Source organism: Falco rusticolus, chromosome 2, assembly GCF_015220075.1.
Source record: "Falco rusticolus isolate bFalRus1 chromosome 2, bFalRus1.pri, whole genome shotgun sequence".
NCBI classification, from domain to species: Eukaryota; Metazoa; Chordata; class Aves; order Falconiformes; family Falconidae; genus Falco; species Falco rusticolus.
In genome coordinates, this window is record NC_051188.1 from 111713180 (window position 1) to 111731592 (window position 18413).

The following is an 18413-nucleotide window of genomic DNA, read 5'->3' on the forward strand; positions in this document are numbered from 1 at the left end:
TTCTTTTTTAGGAATCGGCTTCAACTGAACCCCTATAATTTAAACCATCAGCAACTCACCTCCACCACACAGAATTTCTCACCCAAACCAAACAAAACCTCAACTCTCCTGTTCCAGCCGATGAAGTATGGTAAAGGGGTAATGTAAAAAGCCAACACACAGACTTCAGTCAAGGTACATCTGATCCTCTGGTTTCCACATAGGCCCATAATGGTGCGCTGGGCCGGGTAACTGCACTTTCTGTGATGGTGCATGTTGCCTTCTGGAGAGGGACCCGCTACCCTAGGGGAGCCGTGCTGCCACTTTCAGGTAGGAGGGGGCAAATATAAGAATTAAGGGCATGCTACTGCAGTGATGGCTGTTACCCAACCAGATTTTTCTTCAAGGCTAGGTGGCAGCTGCAGGGGGGGGGGTTGTATTGAGCTATGTAAGTAAGTCCCACTTTCCAAATTACTATTTTAAATGTGATCGTGTTTAGCAGTATTGCAGCTCGAGATAGAATCTGTCTCTAACTTCTGTCACTGCCAGCTTGCCTTCTCCATACCTTATTTCCCGTGGGTCTTTCTTGTTGTTGTTGGAACTCTGCAATCATATTTTGACTACTTCTTCACTACCCTCTAGATTATACAAAATTTACTTAAAAATATATATCATAGAACATAACACAGAACAAGTGTTTCTAGAGCTATGTTTCACAGCTTGTAATACTGGAAGGTTCTCCCTCCTTAAATTCTCTCTACATCTCTCACTGTTTGCTGGATTCAACAGAACCACAATGTTTTGTCAAATAAATAAGCCTTCCTCAGGTATCATATTCCCTCCCTAATGACTGACCACTGATGCTATCGAGAAGCAACACTACGGTCATGATTATCCCTTCAGATTTTGCTTGTCCTTCAAGGCAAACTCCAGAGGTAGACTGACCCTATACGACACAGACAGCTCCTTCTAGAGGAGCTTTTCAGGGAGATGCTCAAAGTCTTGTTGATCTGGAGGAAAAAGGTACGCAAGCAAATTAATAGAGCATGTAGTGGAACCAGGAGATGAAGTGGTTAGTGATCTGTCTATTGGGGCTGCACGCAGTTTCATTGACTATTCACCAACACCTGTGAAATCTATGCCGTCTAGAAAAGAACAAGTAGGAAATAACTGAGAGGCAACTACTAAGAAAGCTGGCTGCTCTGCTAGAGGAAAGGTTTGGCAGTTTTTGAGTGAACACAAACAAGAAAAAAATTGTGAGATAAGAGAATGCAATATGAGACCTATGCTGAAAGTGTAGGGGAAGCCAGACAACTTGCTATTTACCAATTCAGCCAGAGGGAAAACTAGTGGAATCTTTCTGAATCATGCTTGGAGATTAAATTATTTTGTTTTGTTTAGCATTAGGAGTATTTGCAAGTATCACTTTGATGGATATCAGGATAATGCAGAAGAACTTACTTCTGGTTCTGATAAAATGTTTACCGCCTGCATCTGGTTTTCAGCATTATCTCCTGTTGATGTTTTAGGGTATTACTTTTTACTCTGTTCTGAAGTGTATTTCCCGAGGAGTCCCTGTTGCCCTTTTTGACTGGAAGTAATGAGGCTTCTGGCCATTCTGTGCATGAGCTCCAGCTCCACAGACCAATTACAAAGTCCTGTCCCATTTATGTTAGGTTTAGATGCAAGCTGCTGCTGGATGTCATAAGACGTGATACAACATTTACATAAGCTGTCAAATTAACATAGCTGAATTAATCAGAAGAAGTATGACATCACATCTGGCAGTTCTAATGATTTTAATCATACATTTTTCAGATACATAGTTGGTCAAATAAACCAGGGCCTTCTGCTTGGGATGATTCTTTTCTTGTTTTGAAAAACAGACAGAAAAGTCACGTCAGCATACACAGCATAAAGATCTCTTTATGCATAAAGAACTCCTCTCCATTGCAGTGGTTTGTTGGTGGGGTTTGAAACCCAGGTTTAATATTCTAATGTTCAGTAAAGGCTTCTGCTGTGTAAGGAAGAGGAATAGTGCTAGCCACCCCCTACCCCCACCCCCCTCACCACCACCACCACTGTGAACCAGTTTCCTATCAACACGTTGCTAGCTCCTTTCAGAACTGATTGAGCCAGAAGAGAATGGTAAGAACCAGCATTTCTGGTTATGCTTCTGACATGAGGTGTGATGAAATGTCCACGTTATGGGTTTCTGGGAAGAAAATGTCAGCTGGTGTTAGTTCTAAACATGCAGACTAGCTCTTCCAAATGTACTAACATGGCAAAGACATGGAACTCCCATGATGTACAGAATGATGTACAGAATGGGTGCTTCATTCCTACACCTGCCAGGGGACCTCTTTTCACAGTTTCCAGTCGCTAAGCTGGGAAGGCACTTGTAGCTTTCCTGTAATGCTTCCTGGAACAAGACTACCATCAAAAGCATGTTTTGAAAAAAGTACAGAACTGCCAGTTATCATAGTTAATGCAAAAGCACTTCAGGATGGATTATAGTCCTGCTATAGTGAAGGGTTTAAATTACTTATTTTATCAGATTTTTTTATTCCATTCCCCAATCAAAAATAATTTGATTTATATTTGTTGACATTCTTAATGCTGCCCTAAAAATGATGACGAGTTCTTTTTTGTACTCTCTAAAATATTTTGAGAATCAATCCCCATTCATTGCTGCTTTATGTGCACTTAACCCTAAGAACAATTGTAAAAACTTTGGCTACTGTGTATTTTTTCAGTAGCAATTAAGAAAAAAAAAAAAAAAGTAAAGCAATTGTGTACTCATCCACCAGAGACAGACTTCAAATGCTTTTCTGTCCTAGGTGACATTCCACTGCAACATCCTTGATCATGTTCAAGTAACCTACTAAAGGCATGGAGATGTACGTGGTGTTCATCTGATTCGAAATCATACACATGACAAAACTTTAAAATGTATTTCTGCAATTTGATTCTGTACTGTGGACATCTTTTGGAGACAGGGTGAACTCAATATAAATCCTGATGCAGTCTCAATTGTTGCTAGACATAATCATCACTTGCTAATGAACAAAGTGGAAGATATGACTACAGAATACATAACTTCCCAGCTCCCACTCTAGTGCAAGCTCTTTAAGGTGAAGTTGACAACTGTTAGCGCTGCCTTAATGATCTGACACAACACACTCTTCAAAGAAATGAGCTTTTGAAGAGCTTCCCTCTCATATAGGTAAGGCTATTTCGTCGTTTAACTCAGTAAAGCTCTTTGGTGTTAAAGAATGGGACATCAAGGTGGAAATTCAGAGAGGTACTGTGCAAAATACACTGCATTGTGTTGGAGGGGAAACCTTAATAGAAAAAGGTTGGAACCAGAAGTGAAAGAACACCTGATTATAAGCATTTGGGTGCAGAGGAATCCTGCTCTCTGACATAAGGCAACACAATTCCCTCCATAGATTTTTATAGGCAGATTCAGCAAATTAAACATATGGTACACTGCTGTCATTAAGAGGTTTTGGCAAAAGGTGGACGATACTGTGCTAAACACCAAGTATGGAAACACGAAGAAGTAGCCTGCCATCTTGGTTTTCTTACATTCAATGTCTTATCTGTTAGGCCACAAGCAATTTAGGACTGCTAGCCAAGAGTTACTTACACTCCCAAAGAAAACCTTCAAATTAAAAACCTCCAAACTTTCTCAAGCCATTCAGAGTCCAGGCAATACTGCAAAAAACCCAGAAAGTTCTTTATTGCCATTATCTGTGTTCCTCACAACAGGAGCTGGTCTTACTGCTGCTGTGGCGAAGGCATCTCTACATGTTGAATTGTGAGGATACCGGAGACCCACATCTGCAGCTCTCAGGGAGACGGGAGGGCAAGCAGGGGAGAAGGGGCTTTACGCCTCCGTGGCGAGGACCGAAGCAAAGCGGCTGGGCCCTTCCCGCAGCCCCGGTCTCTGCCCGCAGCTGGCAGGCGCTTCCCCCCCGCTCCTCCCCGCGGCGCAGCGCAGGGCCGGGCCGGGGGCGGATTGCACCCCGGGCGCCGGCCCCGGCCCCCCCTCCGCCCCTGCACGTCACTGGCGCCTCCGAGGCAGCGGCGGGGACGCTGGATTCGCGCTGCCGTCCCCGTTCCGCGGCCGCGCCGTCGGTTCGGTGCGCCTCGCCTCACCGCGCGGCCCCGCCCGCCCGCGGGCTCCGGGCCCCGCTCCTGCCTGTGCCGCCGGGACGGGAGGCACCGGGCGGCGGCTAAAGCCGGTCCCGCCAGCCCGCGCTCCCTCCATCCCGCCCCGCCGCCCGGCCGGCCGCGGGAGGCGGCTGATCGGCGCGGCTCCGCGCATGGCTGCGCAGAGAGGCCGCCCAGCACCGCGCCGCCCAGCGCCGGGGCTCTCCCGCCCCGCCCGCGCAGCGCTGTCAGGCGTCAACGGCCGCGCCGGCGCCCGGGGCGCTGAGGCGAGGGACACCTTGCCGCTGCTCCCCCGGGGCGGGGCGCGACCGGCCTACCGGCGGCCGGGCTCCCCGCCGCCCCGTGCCGCCGGTGCGGCAGCCGGGAGGGCCGCCCCCCGCCCCGCCAGCTGGCGCCCCTCTGCCCCGGAGCGCCGCCGCCTCTCCTCAGGTGCCCGCTGCCGCGGCCGCCCGGCCCCGCGCCTCGCCGCCGGCCGCCAATTCAGAACCGGCTCTGGACAGCGCCCCGCCGCCCGCCCCCGCCCCTCCCAAGTCGCTCACCGCCCATTGGCTGGAGCGGCGCCGCGGAGCCGAGTCTCCTCGCGATTGGCCCAAGCCGGCTGCCACTCAGCGGCGCGGGAGGTAGGGTCTGGCACCTCGCTCGCGGCGGAAGACTCGGAGAAACGCCCGTTTGTTTTGTAACCTGGCGTCTCGCGCCTCCTCTGCCGCCGCATCATTGGCGGTCCGGCCGCACCTGGGGAGTTTCTATTGGACAGCCGCTGGTGCCAGTCACACACCCACCTGAGGGGGCGGTGCGGGAGCCGATAGGCGGTGCCGAGCCGGTGGGGGTGTGGCCAAGGCGGTGGCAGGGGCGTGCCCACGCGGCACAGGGAGGGCCGGGGTGTGGCGGCAGGGGCGGGGCGAGGGGCGTGGATCCCGGCAGAAAGGGGCGGGGCGGGCGGCGTGGGCGGGGCGAGGCTGGGGGAGCCTCGCAAGCGGAGATTGCCCTTGTGTCTCGAGCCGGCAAGCGGCTGGGAGCGGAGCAGCCTCCCCGCGCGCCGCGGCGCCAGCGCAGCCCCCCGCTCCCTCCCCCCCCCCTTCCCCCTTGCCAGCGGGACGGGACGGGACGGGACCGGAGAGGCGAGTGGGCGGGCGAACGGACGGACACGCCGGCAGGGGCGAGGAGAGCCAGCGGGGGCACCCGGCACCGCTCCGCGGGGGGAACCTGAACCTGCCCAGCAGCGCCGGAGCCAGCGGAGTGAGCCGCTCCCCCCTCCTCGTCGTCCTCCTCCTCCTCCCTCCTCAATCCACCCCCGCGACCCTGGTCCTCCTCCTCCTCCTCCTCACCCCACTGGATACAGCGAGGGAGACACTGCGGCGGAGGCGGCGGCGGCGGCGGCGGCTCCTGCGGGGGGAAGGAAGCGCCCGGAGAGCGGAGCGGCGGGAGGCTGCGGATCTGCGTGCCTGGCGCCCACCCAGCCCGAGGGGAGCCCCCAGGATGCGGCTGAAGCCCGGCGCACTCCTGCGCTTCTACAGCCTCTGCGGGATCCTCGTACAAGGTACCGCCTCCTCCCCACCCCTGCCCCACGCGCGGGGAGGGAGGCAGGGACGCCGGGGGGGGAGCACCGCCGCGGCCGGGGGCATCCCAGCCCCCTCCGCCCCCCATCCCCGCCGCCCGCTCCTGACCCGCTCCCTCCCTCGCCTCTCTGCCGGCTCCCTCCTCCCCGCCGCCCTCTCCTCCCCGGGCGCCCCCAGCCTCCCGCTCGGGTAGCGCTATCCAGCGCTAAAGCACCGCACGGCTGTTAACCCTTGCTGCCCTTCCCCCGTCAGCCTCTTCCCGCCCTCGTCCGCCCTCCGCGCTTCTCCCCCCACCCCCGGCCCTCGCCACCCTCCCGTCCCCGCCGCCGCCAGTCGCTCGCCAGCCCCTGCAGCCACCCTTTCAACTCCCCGTCACCTCCCCGCTCGCCCGCCGCAAACGTGCCCCGGAAAGTGCGGGTGCCGCCGCAGCAGCAGCGTGAGCGCTGCAACAACATCCCGGGGAAAACGTGCGGGCTCCAGCCGTGCCTCCCCGGCGGGGGGGTCCGTGCCTCGCCGCCGCCGCGAATGCGTGTCTGTATGTGAGGTATAAAATATATACGTAGGGTAATCGGATGAGCCGGGGGCTCAGGAGCGGATCCCTTCACCATCCTGCTCCAGGCGGCTCATCCTGCAGCTAGTTCCCAGACTGGATGTATTCCTCTCTCCCTCCTCCCCACCGCCGCCCTCTCGCCCGCCGCACCGCCGCCGCCGCTCCCCCTAATTAACGTTTATCCGTCCAAGTCCGTACCGTAGCGGCCGCCGCGGCGGGAAGCCCGCCGCACGCTGCTGGGCTGCCGGCGACCGGCGCGTCTGCCCGCCGGAGCGCTTCCCCCCGAGCTCTCGCTGCCGGGGGGACGGCGAGCCGAGCCCGCGGCGCTGCGCTGCCGCCGAGAGTTTGCCCCCTCAGCGGCGGCGGGATGGCGGCGCAGCCCCCCCCTTCCCGCCCCCCCCTTCCCGCCCTGTGGGGCCCGGGCGGGGCGGGGCGCGGGGGAGGTAACGGTCGGGCGCGAGGGTCGGGGAAGGCGGGCGGGGGGGAGCGGCCTCTCCTCGGGGCGGCTGAGGGGGGCGGCGGGGCGCCTCTCCCGGCGCTCGGTGTGCGGGGTATGGCCGTGCGGGGGGGAGAAGCGAAGAGACGATTAAACTAAGTGACCTTGTAAGATCTATTTCTCACACCCCACCCCCCCCTCCCCGCCGTTTTTTCCCCCCTTCTCTCGCCTCCGTCGTGCCATTTCGCATCAACTTTAATACATTTCGCGTTTCCCTCGGCTGCGTCATGTGTCGGGCGATCTCCGGAGGGAGCCGCGGCCGGCAGCCCGCAGCGGGAGCGGAGGCAGCCGCTCGGGTTTCCGAAACACACGAGCCTCGTCCCGTGTGTGTGTGTGTGTCCCCCGCCATCGGCCCGACACCCCCGGGTGCCCCCGCTCTACCTCCCCGGGAACTCACCGGTCCTGAGGCGGGAGCGGCGGGGGCGGGGGGAGCGCGCCTGGCAACTGCCGGGAACAGTTTAATCGGGCAGGTTATTTGTATTCTTTACCAATGTTTATGAGTTGCCCTGTACGTCACCGCACAAGGGGCTGCTGTGTTGGTGCTATACAGGATTATTTATTGGGGCATGTGTGGCGGGCTGCACCTGGGGGTTGGCTCCTCGCTGCCTTTTACATTGCCCTGTGAATTGTCAATTCATTGCCCTGCAAAGGAGCGGGGGTGGGGGGTGGTGGTGGTGGGGGGAATCTTCTGGACTGACTCTGTCACCAGTAAAATCGGGGCTGCTGCTAGAGGAGGAGGATTGGATCTTTGCTGAGATGCAATCAGCTGCATTCAGTGCATCGCAGTTTGGAGAGTAAACCAGTGATTAGAAACAGGGATGTCTTTCACGGCAGTTGAGGGAGCGTGCCAGGCAAAATGTAACTCTTGTCAACTGCGTCAGGTAAAAAAAAAACCCAAAACCAACAAACAAAAACCAACCATGTTGCAAGAAAAGGGGTGTAATACAAATCTGACTGTAACTGTGTGAAAATAACCAGATTGGGCCTGTCCTTGTGGATGGGGAGAAGCGATGCTTAACATGTTATCCAGCTTGCCCTCCAGGTGTATAAAACATTTCCCTCTTCTCAGTTTTTCACACAATTATTTCTTCACCTCCTGATTAAAACTACAATCAAAAATGCTTAGGTACTCTGTATGCCACACTTCAGGAGCGTGCTGTTTCAGGAGGCACCTTTGCTGGGCACTATTTGATTAAAAAAATATAACCAAGGAGTGGGACATAAAGAACCTGTAACCCTCAGACAGGAGTGAGAGGAAATAATTTCCACTGCCTTTTTCTCCTAAGGTAAGGGCGGATGGAGAAGAAGAAGAGTAAATATTTTCTAGGGGAAGACTGTGCTGAATTAGTGACTGTATCTGACAGAATATCAAATTCATTTGGTCCACCTTACAGTGCTACTTCATAAATGTTGTTTTCTCAGTTTCTGTCATTTATTTTGGCACAACTGGCAGATGCAGTTACCATATTAGACACATTTCTTGTTGGCAGCTATATACCTGCATTTGAAAGTAGTTTTTCCTGTTGGCTTGCTTTGCTTCCCCAATCTGTGCTGTGAAGTGGCTCAATGGATTTGTTAGGTTTCTCTGATTTTCAGTTTGTGGGCAATGGGATATGTGGGTTTTTCGTCAGCTGTGTACATAAATAAGATCTTTGTTCTGAGGAGTCAAAGAACTTCTGGATTGTAACTATGGATGGTTCCTGTTAGTGAAACTGAAGTTAGTTAAGTTTAAAGACAAGGTGACAGAGTCAAGTTGACGTGTGTCCTGTATGGAAGTGTGCCTTTCTGGCATGATCTGTGAAGTCTCGCTTAAGGAATCCGTCCTGAGTATTGATGAAGCATCAGCTGAAGGAAGAGGACATAGAATAATGCTTCTCAGCTTGCGTGTGGAATAACATTAACAGCAAGCAGCCCCTTCAGAAGAGAGGCAGACAAGAAGTAAAAGAGCCCAGTGTCAACTGCTTGCTGTGAAAGGGGAGCGATGGAGGTGGAAGAGGGAGTAATAACATGTTGAGCTGAGAAGCGGTTTGTCAGCCGAGTTCGGGTATGATATTAGTCTTCTCTGCCTTCTCCAGCGTTTGCTGTGAAAATAGTAGGATCTCTGGCTTGTGCACTGTAATGATTCTGGAGTACTTAAACAATGTCCAAGGGGGTTAAACTGTTACGTATGTTTACAGTCAGCCTCACGTTTTTGGTTCACTTTGTTTTTTTTCCAATTCAGGAATTTAGTCTCCCTTAGACAAAATTTAGCGGTGGGAGGGCAGTTTATATTTAGAATAACTCAAGTACATCATCTGAGCTGTTTTTATGCAACCTGAAAAGTTCTTTATTGTTAAGAGTTATCCAGTGAAAAACTGTAATATTAAAAATAGTTTTGTTGGATTCATAGTATATAGATAAGGGTTAAGATTATCCTGGAATTGTAGCTGCTGTAGCCCCCTGCTGTGTGATAATGCAAATGGCATCTAATGCCTTACTGTGCTCTGCTTCTGAGAAGGCACTGGATAGTGCTGTATGTGGTAGCAAATGATCTACTTTCAGTTCTCTGCCAACACCAGGCAAATCTTCTCAACATGGTTTCTTCAGACACTTCAAATGCTTGCAACCTGTCTAATGAAAATAACGTAGGGACACTTTAATTTGTCTGAAACTGTGATCACTGATGCAACAAATCAGTGAAGACAGATAATTGCTTACAGGTGAGACTTTTTTTTTTATAAACCCAGCTCTATTATAAACAGAATTAAAAAAAAATATGCAAATGGCTATTGCTCAGATCATCTAAGCTCATTTAAGACAAGATTGTCATGCGTTACTCAATATCTTGTGTATCTAGATTCTGTTTTGAATTTTCAGTACAATTTATGTTAGCGAAATCTTGGCAACCCAATGCTATATGTGTAGGGATTGTCTGGACAGCCAAGTGTTGTTACACTAGTATGGTGTATAGCAGGTCAAGACCATGTAATTCTCTTAAGTTCTGTAAGGGTATAGACAATGACAGAACAGAAGATAATAATTTTGATATAATCTTTATTTGGAATGTTTTATACGTAGGTTGAAACATAAAATACATCATTTACTTGATAGTGGCTGTCTTCATACAACTTCTGTCATCTAACCAAGGCTTGGTAGACTTACAAGGTGTTTAGTTCTCAGGATAGTTCATATTTTCTGATTTTTTTTTTTCCTTGATTTCTTAATTTATTGATAGTCACAGCAGTTCATGTTCAGTTTTGGAACGTGAAGTAAAGAAACAATCCAGATTCCCTTTGACAATGTTACACAACTTTCCTGAGGATACATCAATAGGAAACACTCACCACTCATCTTCATAATGTTTATCACTCTTACTCAAAATATTTATGAAGCTTCTATCGTCAACAGTAAACAGTTTTGAAGTTTCTCACTGAAGAAGTAACTCGACAGAAATGTTGAGCGAGGGAAGCACCTCCATTGAAACAAATATATTTTTCTTGTCTATTGTTAGTTATTTGTTTATTTTAGAGGAGTGAAACAGCAGATTTCCCCCTGCTTTTAAATTTACTTAATTGCGGGTTGCAATTTCATTTTAATGTACTTTAAATGTTTTTAAGCTATAGTTTTTTGTTGGTGGGAACCAAGGATTCTACAAAAAAACCCAATGAGCTTTCCCATCACTCTGGCCTGATCGTACTATTGACAAAATGTGTTGAATGTGATTACCCTTATTGTTCCCACCAAAAAATTAGTCTTTTAATATTGTTCTGTGTAAAGATTGGATTTTGAGTGGGTTTTTCTTTTTTAACTTATGCCAGATTGGATGGAACTTTGAGCAGCCTGATGGCCCTGCCTGTGGCAGCGGGGCCGGAACTAGATGATCTTTAGGGTCTCTTCCAACCCAAACCATTCTATGATTCTGCATCACAAATGATGATTAAGTAACAGATAACAACTGTATGTTTGGTAAGGACAATGACATTTGGATGTTGCCAAGAGAACAGCAATATAACCAGAGTGTGGTTGACTTGTGTTAGAACTATTATTCCCTCTTTGTCTAACATTTTAGAAGTAAAAATAGAAGATGCTGTCATTGTCCTCTTAATGCCTTCTCCAAGAGAAAGAAGGAATACTTCAGTTCTGTTTTAAAACATGAACCTAATGGCAGACTAATTCTGCTAGGCACTCTCAAAACAATGGAAGGTTTTCACTGGAAAGAATGCCACTGCCCTGCTTCTCAAAATGCACATTCCAAAACATGTAGAATGGTAAAACTATTAGACATAGCTTAGATGTGTCTCCTCTGGGATTGCATCAATATTAAGGATGTTCTTAATGAACATATCCCTTCTTCCCGAGGAGTTTTTGAGGCGTGTTTGAAAGGAAGAAAGGCAAATAACAAATACCAGTGGCAAGGAGTAAATTGTAAAATCATGATTTCTCTCAGAAATCTGCCCTTGAACAACTTACCTTTCTACATGGTGAAAATATTTTGAAAATAGAGTAATTTAAAAAATGAATGTGGGTGTCTTTGCAATGGTTTTCAATGTTGTGAGTTTTGCTTGTGGTTTGTTGGTTTTTTTTTAATTTTGTTTTTTCTGTGGACCTATTTCATGAACTTTTCCCTTCATTTTATAAATGTAGATTAAAGAAAAAATCCAATTTTTTTACATTTTCTCTTATGTTAATGCACAATAAGTTCAGGATGTGTGCTTTAAATGGCAATACATAGGGCACTATTATAATAGCATTTTAAGGGGGGAGAGGAAGAAGCAGAGAACATTTATTCCAGTGACAAGACAGAGTGCTAACACTGGAGGCTGTTTATTGCATGTTCCAGTGTGCTCTCTTAATACTGATGTTTTGTGTGTAGGACTTTCTAACATCGGGAACTTGGCAAAAAGGATTTACTGAAAAATGTGGGTAGGTAATTTTGTTGTAGATGGCCTGGAAGACTCACTGTTTCTTCCTTTAACAATGTCTGTCTGCCTATCGTTCTGTCTCCTTTCCGTAACATTTGTAAATGTGAAAAATGAAATCATACTTGCAACCCTTCCCATCCTTTTATCTGCAAAATGGAGATACTGGGATCTGTGTAAGCCTTATTCAGGAGTGGTTTTGCTGTCTGACAAGTTTGGGATGTTGGAGGGAAAGACCATTCATTCCTAACCATGAGCTGAGTTGTGTTTACTGTTTTCTAGGTTATTCATATGGCTTTTGGAGAGTATGAATGTTTTTATAGCTTTCACATTTTAAAAAGCAGCAAATACATTTTAATATAAATTACTATTAAATTCATAAATGTAACTTTTTTCTATTTTATAATGCTCAATTTAGGATTCTTCTGTTTTTCTTTACATAGCTGTTAAAGATTATTAACTGTCTATAGGCAGCTGCTCTTCGGTTTCAGAAAAATAATTAGTGTATAGTCTGTTTGTCAGTTTGAATCCCTAAAGCTCCTTCAGAGCTGAAGGTTTCTCTGTGTAAGCTTTGTTCACATAGAGATATGTTATTGAACTCTCCAGCTTATTATTTGTTCTGTGAATGAAATTGGGCAAGGTTTAGGTTATTTGTAAAACAGTGCATGTCGTTGTATATGCAGTATAGCGGTTGTCTGCATAGCTTTAATATTCTCTCTGTCATCATCTTTCTGTAATCGGTTTGTTGACTACCTGTCTTTTGCTTTGTTGGATAGGAAGGATGGTGCAAGGGAGACTGTTTCCTTACGTTAGAGGTTAAAATATTTTGGTTATATTATAACCTTCTTTCATACTGTGGTATATATCAAACAATGAATCTAATCCTAGCAATTGAATTGCCAAATCTTAGCTTAAGTAATCAGAGTATGCTATTAAATACAAAAATAATTTGTGATCACGCAGGGGAATACAGTTACGCGTATCCAGATATTGTCAATATATAATGCATTGCATTATTACCACTTCTTTGGGCAGAATAGGCCAGCTGTACTGACCCATCTAAGCCTTAAAACTCTGGCTTTTTAAAGTTCAGCAGTGGAAACTCCACAACTGCGACTGACTGACAGCTCTGAAGAGAATAAGGCCAAGTTACTTCACAGTGGCACTTGTAGTAGGCACTTCGGTATTTTCCATTTGTTCTGATATTTATCCCAAACTGACCTACATCTGCTGGATTAACAGTGTAACTTGACCTGCTTTTATTCCTGCTATGCTATAAGGCAGGAAGGCTGTTCTGGTTGGTCCCTAACGAGGGGAAAAGCCATACTAGTTGAAGCAGAAACAATCAATTTTCTTTTAATTAAAAGATTGTACAAAATATGTTCCAGTGTCAAGCTCATTTTATATTTATCCCTTTCAGAGGCTTTTTTTCTTCTTCCTTGAGTGTTAATATGTTTGTGGGTTTTTTTATACATGAAGTTTAAATCTTGATTTGCTAGTTGGTGCATCATTGTGACAAAATTGGTGGATGTAAATTGAAGAACAGTGATTTGTACAGCTTATAAAGAGAAAGTAAAACTTTGAGATCTGAAAACACTTGTTGACACTCCAGGCCATCAACTGAATTTTATTTTTTTTTTTTAATCTCATCAAATATACAAAAATGTCAAACTGCAGCTGTTTGCAAATAGGTAAATAAATGCATTGACAAGATATACTACTTACTAAACTGATTACTAACCAATAATTAACAGTATCTGAAATCTGTGACAGGTCATAAAATGGTTTAACATAGTGGAATTTACTGTAGTATTTCTTTGACATGAATTCTTTTGTTAACATCTAGAATAATAGTAGTGAAAATAAGAGAAAGTCTTTTCTGTATCTTTGGAGGAAATGTTAAACTAATATTGCAATTTTTCATGAGTTTCAGTAACATGAAATATCTTGTTCGTTAGAGTAAGCATGACACTGCAGTTTCCTCTTAACTTTACCATTTTTTTAGCTTTTCCCTTGCACTTGCAGCTTTCTAAAAACTTTACTGATGTCTCCAGGCTTGTATAGTGTGGCATTGTAATACTATGAGAAATAGGTGAGATTTGGACTAATACGGAGGAGGAAGCTATATAACCATCTTGTTCAATGATAATTTTGGTTAATGAAGAATGGTATTTGTACAGTAAAAAGGGAATCCCTTCAATTTTAAATTAAAACCAATTGTAGCAAAATTAGCAACACCTGGATATCATCTGACAATTAACTAGGCTGTTACATACTAAAAGAGAGTGTGTCTCATCTTTTGGTGGAAAACCAACTTAGCAGTGAATCAGCTTTATAGGCTGTGTTTTCTCTAAAGGCTGGAGTCCTGAATCTAGCACGTTACGGTGGCAGGCTGTATTTTGACTGCTGCTTATGATCAGTATGATGTGTATGTGGACCTGAATAGTGTATAAGTTAAGTATGGGCTAGCACCTTGACTATTTGCCCAGCTTCTTCAGAACATACTCCTTGGATTATTTGGAATTTTTTTGTCAAGTACTTGGCATCTCTCTCCTCACTAAATTTAAGTTACAAACATTGGGTTACAAACTGGTGGCTAATGCTGCTTTTTGGTATGTGAAATGCAATGTACTGCCATTCTTAGACTGAGTCTCATTCACTTCTTGAAGAATGGTCCAGAGCTCACCTAATTTCAGTATTTTCCCCACAGAATAAGTTTGAGTTGTAGAATTGGTTCAGACTAAAAATAAAATGTTTTCTGCTTCCTAAGTCATCTTTGTTTTGCAAACTGATATAAATCATTATTGCTTTGCTGTGTTCTGAATGGTGAATTTAGGAGGTTGTTGGAAGGCACATAATCAATAAAAATATATGGGCCATTTGTTTTTATTTATGGTAGATAAAAACCTCAATGGCTTACAGACTTTATTTATGGGATAGTCACATACGTTTAACATGCGAGATTAATGTAATGTCAAAATAGCTTAGCATATAAGATTGTTTTAAGTGACTAAGCTTTTACATATTTTGAATAAGGATCACTAGATGGTATGTGCCATTTAAAGTAACGATTGTGGAATTTCCCAAACCATCTTTGGATTTTGAGGAAATGAAATGTATCAGACTTTGTATAGATTTGCTTTTGTCGGTTAGCAAAGCAGGTGATACTTACGTTCTACAAAACCAAGATTTTTTTTTTCTAATCTGATGCAAAATGGAGTATCAGGAAATCTGAATAGAAGGCATTTGAACATGTTCAACATGAACATTCTTCTTTTACTGTGACATCTAAAGTGCAGATGCATTTAATGTTCATTAGATTATGCCTGTTCTAAACTAAAATATGCTGTGAGTCTCAACAGGAAACCAGAATCCAGTAGTCTTTATCATTTCAAGTGAAAAAACCCCAAAACATTCAGTTTAATGATCTGTTAATATCATAGGCTTATGTCTTTTAATTGGTCATTAAAAACTCTTGTCATTTAAACTTCTTCCAGGAAGGAGATATCTTCAGAAAGAAATGTCAACATAGATGACTAGCTGGTCACAGATAAATGTGGCTTTGTCTCCCCACAGGCCTTGTCTGCCTAGGATGCTTGGGAGGAAAACAAGTTTGTTTCTTGTGCTTGCTGCTTCAAGACTTAATGTGGGGAAACAGCAATAGCCCTACTGTGAATGCATGAAGGGATCGCCACCCTTAAGACTGTGAGGATAAAGGTCTCAAATTTTGATTCTATATAATCTATTTATATTATTGTGTCAGCTTTGCAACAAGTGAGCTATGCCACGCCAACACCTAAGTGGCCCTTGTGGATGATGATCTTGAAAAAATTTAGTATGTCTACAAAAGTGGACTGACTATTCTGCATGTGTAGCTGTGTGGTTATCAAAGTGAAGCACAGACAGCTGTGCTAGTAAAACTTGGTTAAGGTGTCGGCACAGTAGGAGTAGGTAGCTGCTTAGCTGCTGCTGTTGTGTCGTGGTAAACTTCTGGATTGTTCAAAGACACATTGTGTTCTCTAGCAGGGAAATCAACATGAAAACTTCCAGTCAGACTAACAGCTAAAACATCTGCCCCATTTCTGAAAGGTTTCTGCTATTTGCAGAGTAGAAAAGTAAATATGAAACAACTTGCATGACCTATAATTAGATTTTCAAACATGCTGAGGCTTTTGTGATGTTTGTACCATGAATGTATTTTTGCATCTAGAACGCATGTACTATAAAGTGTCAGACTGCTGTACAGGGAAATCAATACAAAACCAGTATTTTGGTTAAATTGGAGAAATGGTCCCACAAATAATAGGGACAGATGAGCAATCCATTCAGTGTTTGTGGTGCTTCAGAACAGGGTTTGTATTGTTGCAGATCTCTAGCATTCTTGCATATGCAAGCTTCCCCCTGCCACCCTGAATACACTTGTAAAGTATCTACATCAGATGCTTGTAATACCTGACAAACTTGTTAGTATTATTTCCTATGGAAATGTGGCAATTTCATTGCAGAATACACATACATATGTGAATATAGATTACAAAAATAAATCAATGGATGATAATATTTGGAAACTTTTAAATAGAGAACTAGGTGGTGCTGTTCTTTCATCTTTGTAGCTTTGCTGAATTCTTAAGTATGGACTGAGAACACCAGGGTACTACTTTTCAAGAATGAATTTAACTCTCTTAAATGTTTGAAGAAGTTATTGTTTCTGATCTCATTGAGAATGCAAGTCTGAGAGCTAATAAGTGCACAATACAACACTTTATATTTTTATGTAGAATAGCTTTTGCATCCAACAAATGGTTTAGTTTTATCCAGCATGGTGTTATACTTCCTTTTATTCTCAGTTTGAATGACTTCAGAGTGAATCCTAATAATTTTTTTGACTCTTTTTCTTGGCTGTGTATTCAGGATTATTTGGTCAGATCAGTTTAGCATGATTAGATGCATGAACCTTTAATTCCCTTTCCATTGTTAGTTTCTTAAACATTTTGAAACCAATTTGCTAACAGCACAGAGATAATCCGTCATAACTTGAAGAAATCTGTTGTAACTGTGTAGTAGCAGTATGTAAACCACAATTAATTAAACAAGGAAACAGATTTATCAAATTTTCTTCCATTAAAAAAAAAAATACAAAGTTTAATTACTGTCTTGTCTCAATGCCATTAATGCTGTAATGGAAAATAGTGAAGCTGGACTATAATGAACTGCCTGGGATCTAGATAGATTTGTCATATCAGTGTTCAATGTTGCAGCAGAATAATGTCTAATTAGAATCCAACTTCTGTATGTAGCACTTTGGTAGAGAATACCTCTCATTGATCACTGCTTAAACAGGAATGTCGAAAAAACAGATGGGAGATAAAGAAATAAGGGCAAAATGTACTTCTGTCCTGAAAAAGTGATGAAAATGTGCTCTAGCTAAGGCAAACTTACGAATGTGTTTGCTCTAAGTAGGTAATTGCTTATTCAAAGAAGAAGCTGTAGCTGTTAATAATCAGAAATGGCAGAGTGAGAAAACACTTTTCCTTGATGTTTCTCTCCCCTGTTCTTTCTAAAGTGCTGCAATGTAGAGAGGAAACTGAAGCAGAAAGTTTGTCGTGTACTTTTTAAGGTTAGAGGTTTTGTAAAATACACAAATAATACTTGTAAGATTGCAAATTAATATCCACCAGGGTTAAAAGCAGGGTTATGTTGATTTTTGTAAGATTTCAGTGTCACAGCTGTAGTTATTGTTATTCCAGTGTTTAAAAAGTACCAAAAGTTGTTTTGGTTTATTTTTGGAAACTGCAAGGAAACCCAAAACAACTGTAATTCAAAAAGAAATAACTTTAAGAATCTCTTTTCATTCCAGACAATCAAGTATTATTTGTACTAAAGCAGAAGCCACATTTGAATAGTGTGTGTTAATAGACTTTGTACAAACGTTTTGGTGTGCACCATTAAAACTAGTAATAAAACCTCGCTGCCATAGTTAATTCAGTGCTTAGCATTTGCTTGTTCCAGAATTATGTATCGGGGACAGCGGTTCAATTTGCACGGGTTAGCGGACTATTTACTTCTTTTAAAAGGGGTGCATGAAGAGATTGTGTTGCTAACTAATTGGTTACAAGCAGAAGATTTTTTGAAAGCATATTAGAAATTGAAAGTTTGGCTTGTGGATTAGCACATATTCGTGAATATTTGAAGTACTACATTTTTTCAGTATTTTCTTCTTTTTCAGGAAAGTGCTAGACCACTGAAACAGGTCCTCTGTGCAAGAGTCTTCCTAAAGAAGCATTTGACTGGAAAGAGAGATTTTGATTTAAAGTAGTTATTTGCTTTGAATCAGAAAAAAAATGAAAAGAAATAAAACCAACAGTTCAATGTATTCTAGATGGGTCTGGGCTGCCTATCAGTAAATGGAAGACCACTTCGAAGTCTTGCTGCACTGGTCCACTCCTTTCTAAACACCTAAGTATGAAACATGTGAAGGAGTGAGGTGTTAGTCAGAGCTACGGGTGTTTTACTGAGAGTTTTTCCTAAGTTACGGTTGCTATTTTAGAATGTAATTTAAGCCAGTTGCGCTGAGTCTTACGATTTCTAAAACGTTTCCAAAATAATTTTTAGATAATGGATGTTAGTTGGTACTAGGATCTGAGGAAGAGAGGTTTATTTTTATTTCTAAACATAGCAAATAAGAAATAAATCTGAATTTTTATCATCTGTTCTGTGTAGATTCTGGGAAACTCAAAGATTCTGAAAGCATCAGT

At 44.5% G+C, this 18413-nt stretch overlaps 1 protein-coding gene across 3 annotated transcripts in view; it reads left to right on the plus strand.

The window, feature by feature from the left end:
* Positions 1-5104: 5104 nt before the first annotated feature.
* CADM2 (cell adhesion molecule 2) overlaps positions 5105-18413 on the plus strand; it is a 669939-nt gene continuing 656630 nt past the window's right edge. For all 3 annotated transcript variants that reach the window (XM_037377971.1, XM_037377973.1, XM_037377972.1), the window contains exon 1: positions 5105-5695. In XM_037377971.1, coding sequence (XP_037233868.1) covers positions 5635-5695 — 61 coding nt within the window. In that variant the 5' untranslated portion in view covers positions 5105-5634. The remainder of the gene's footprint in view (positions 5696-18413) is intronic.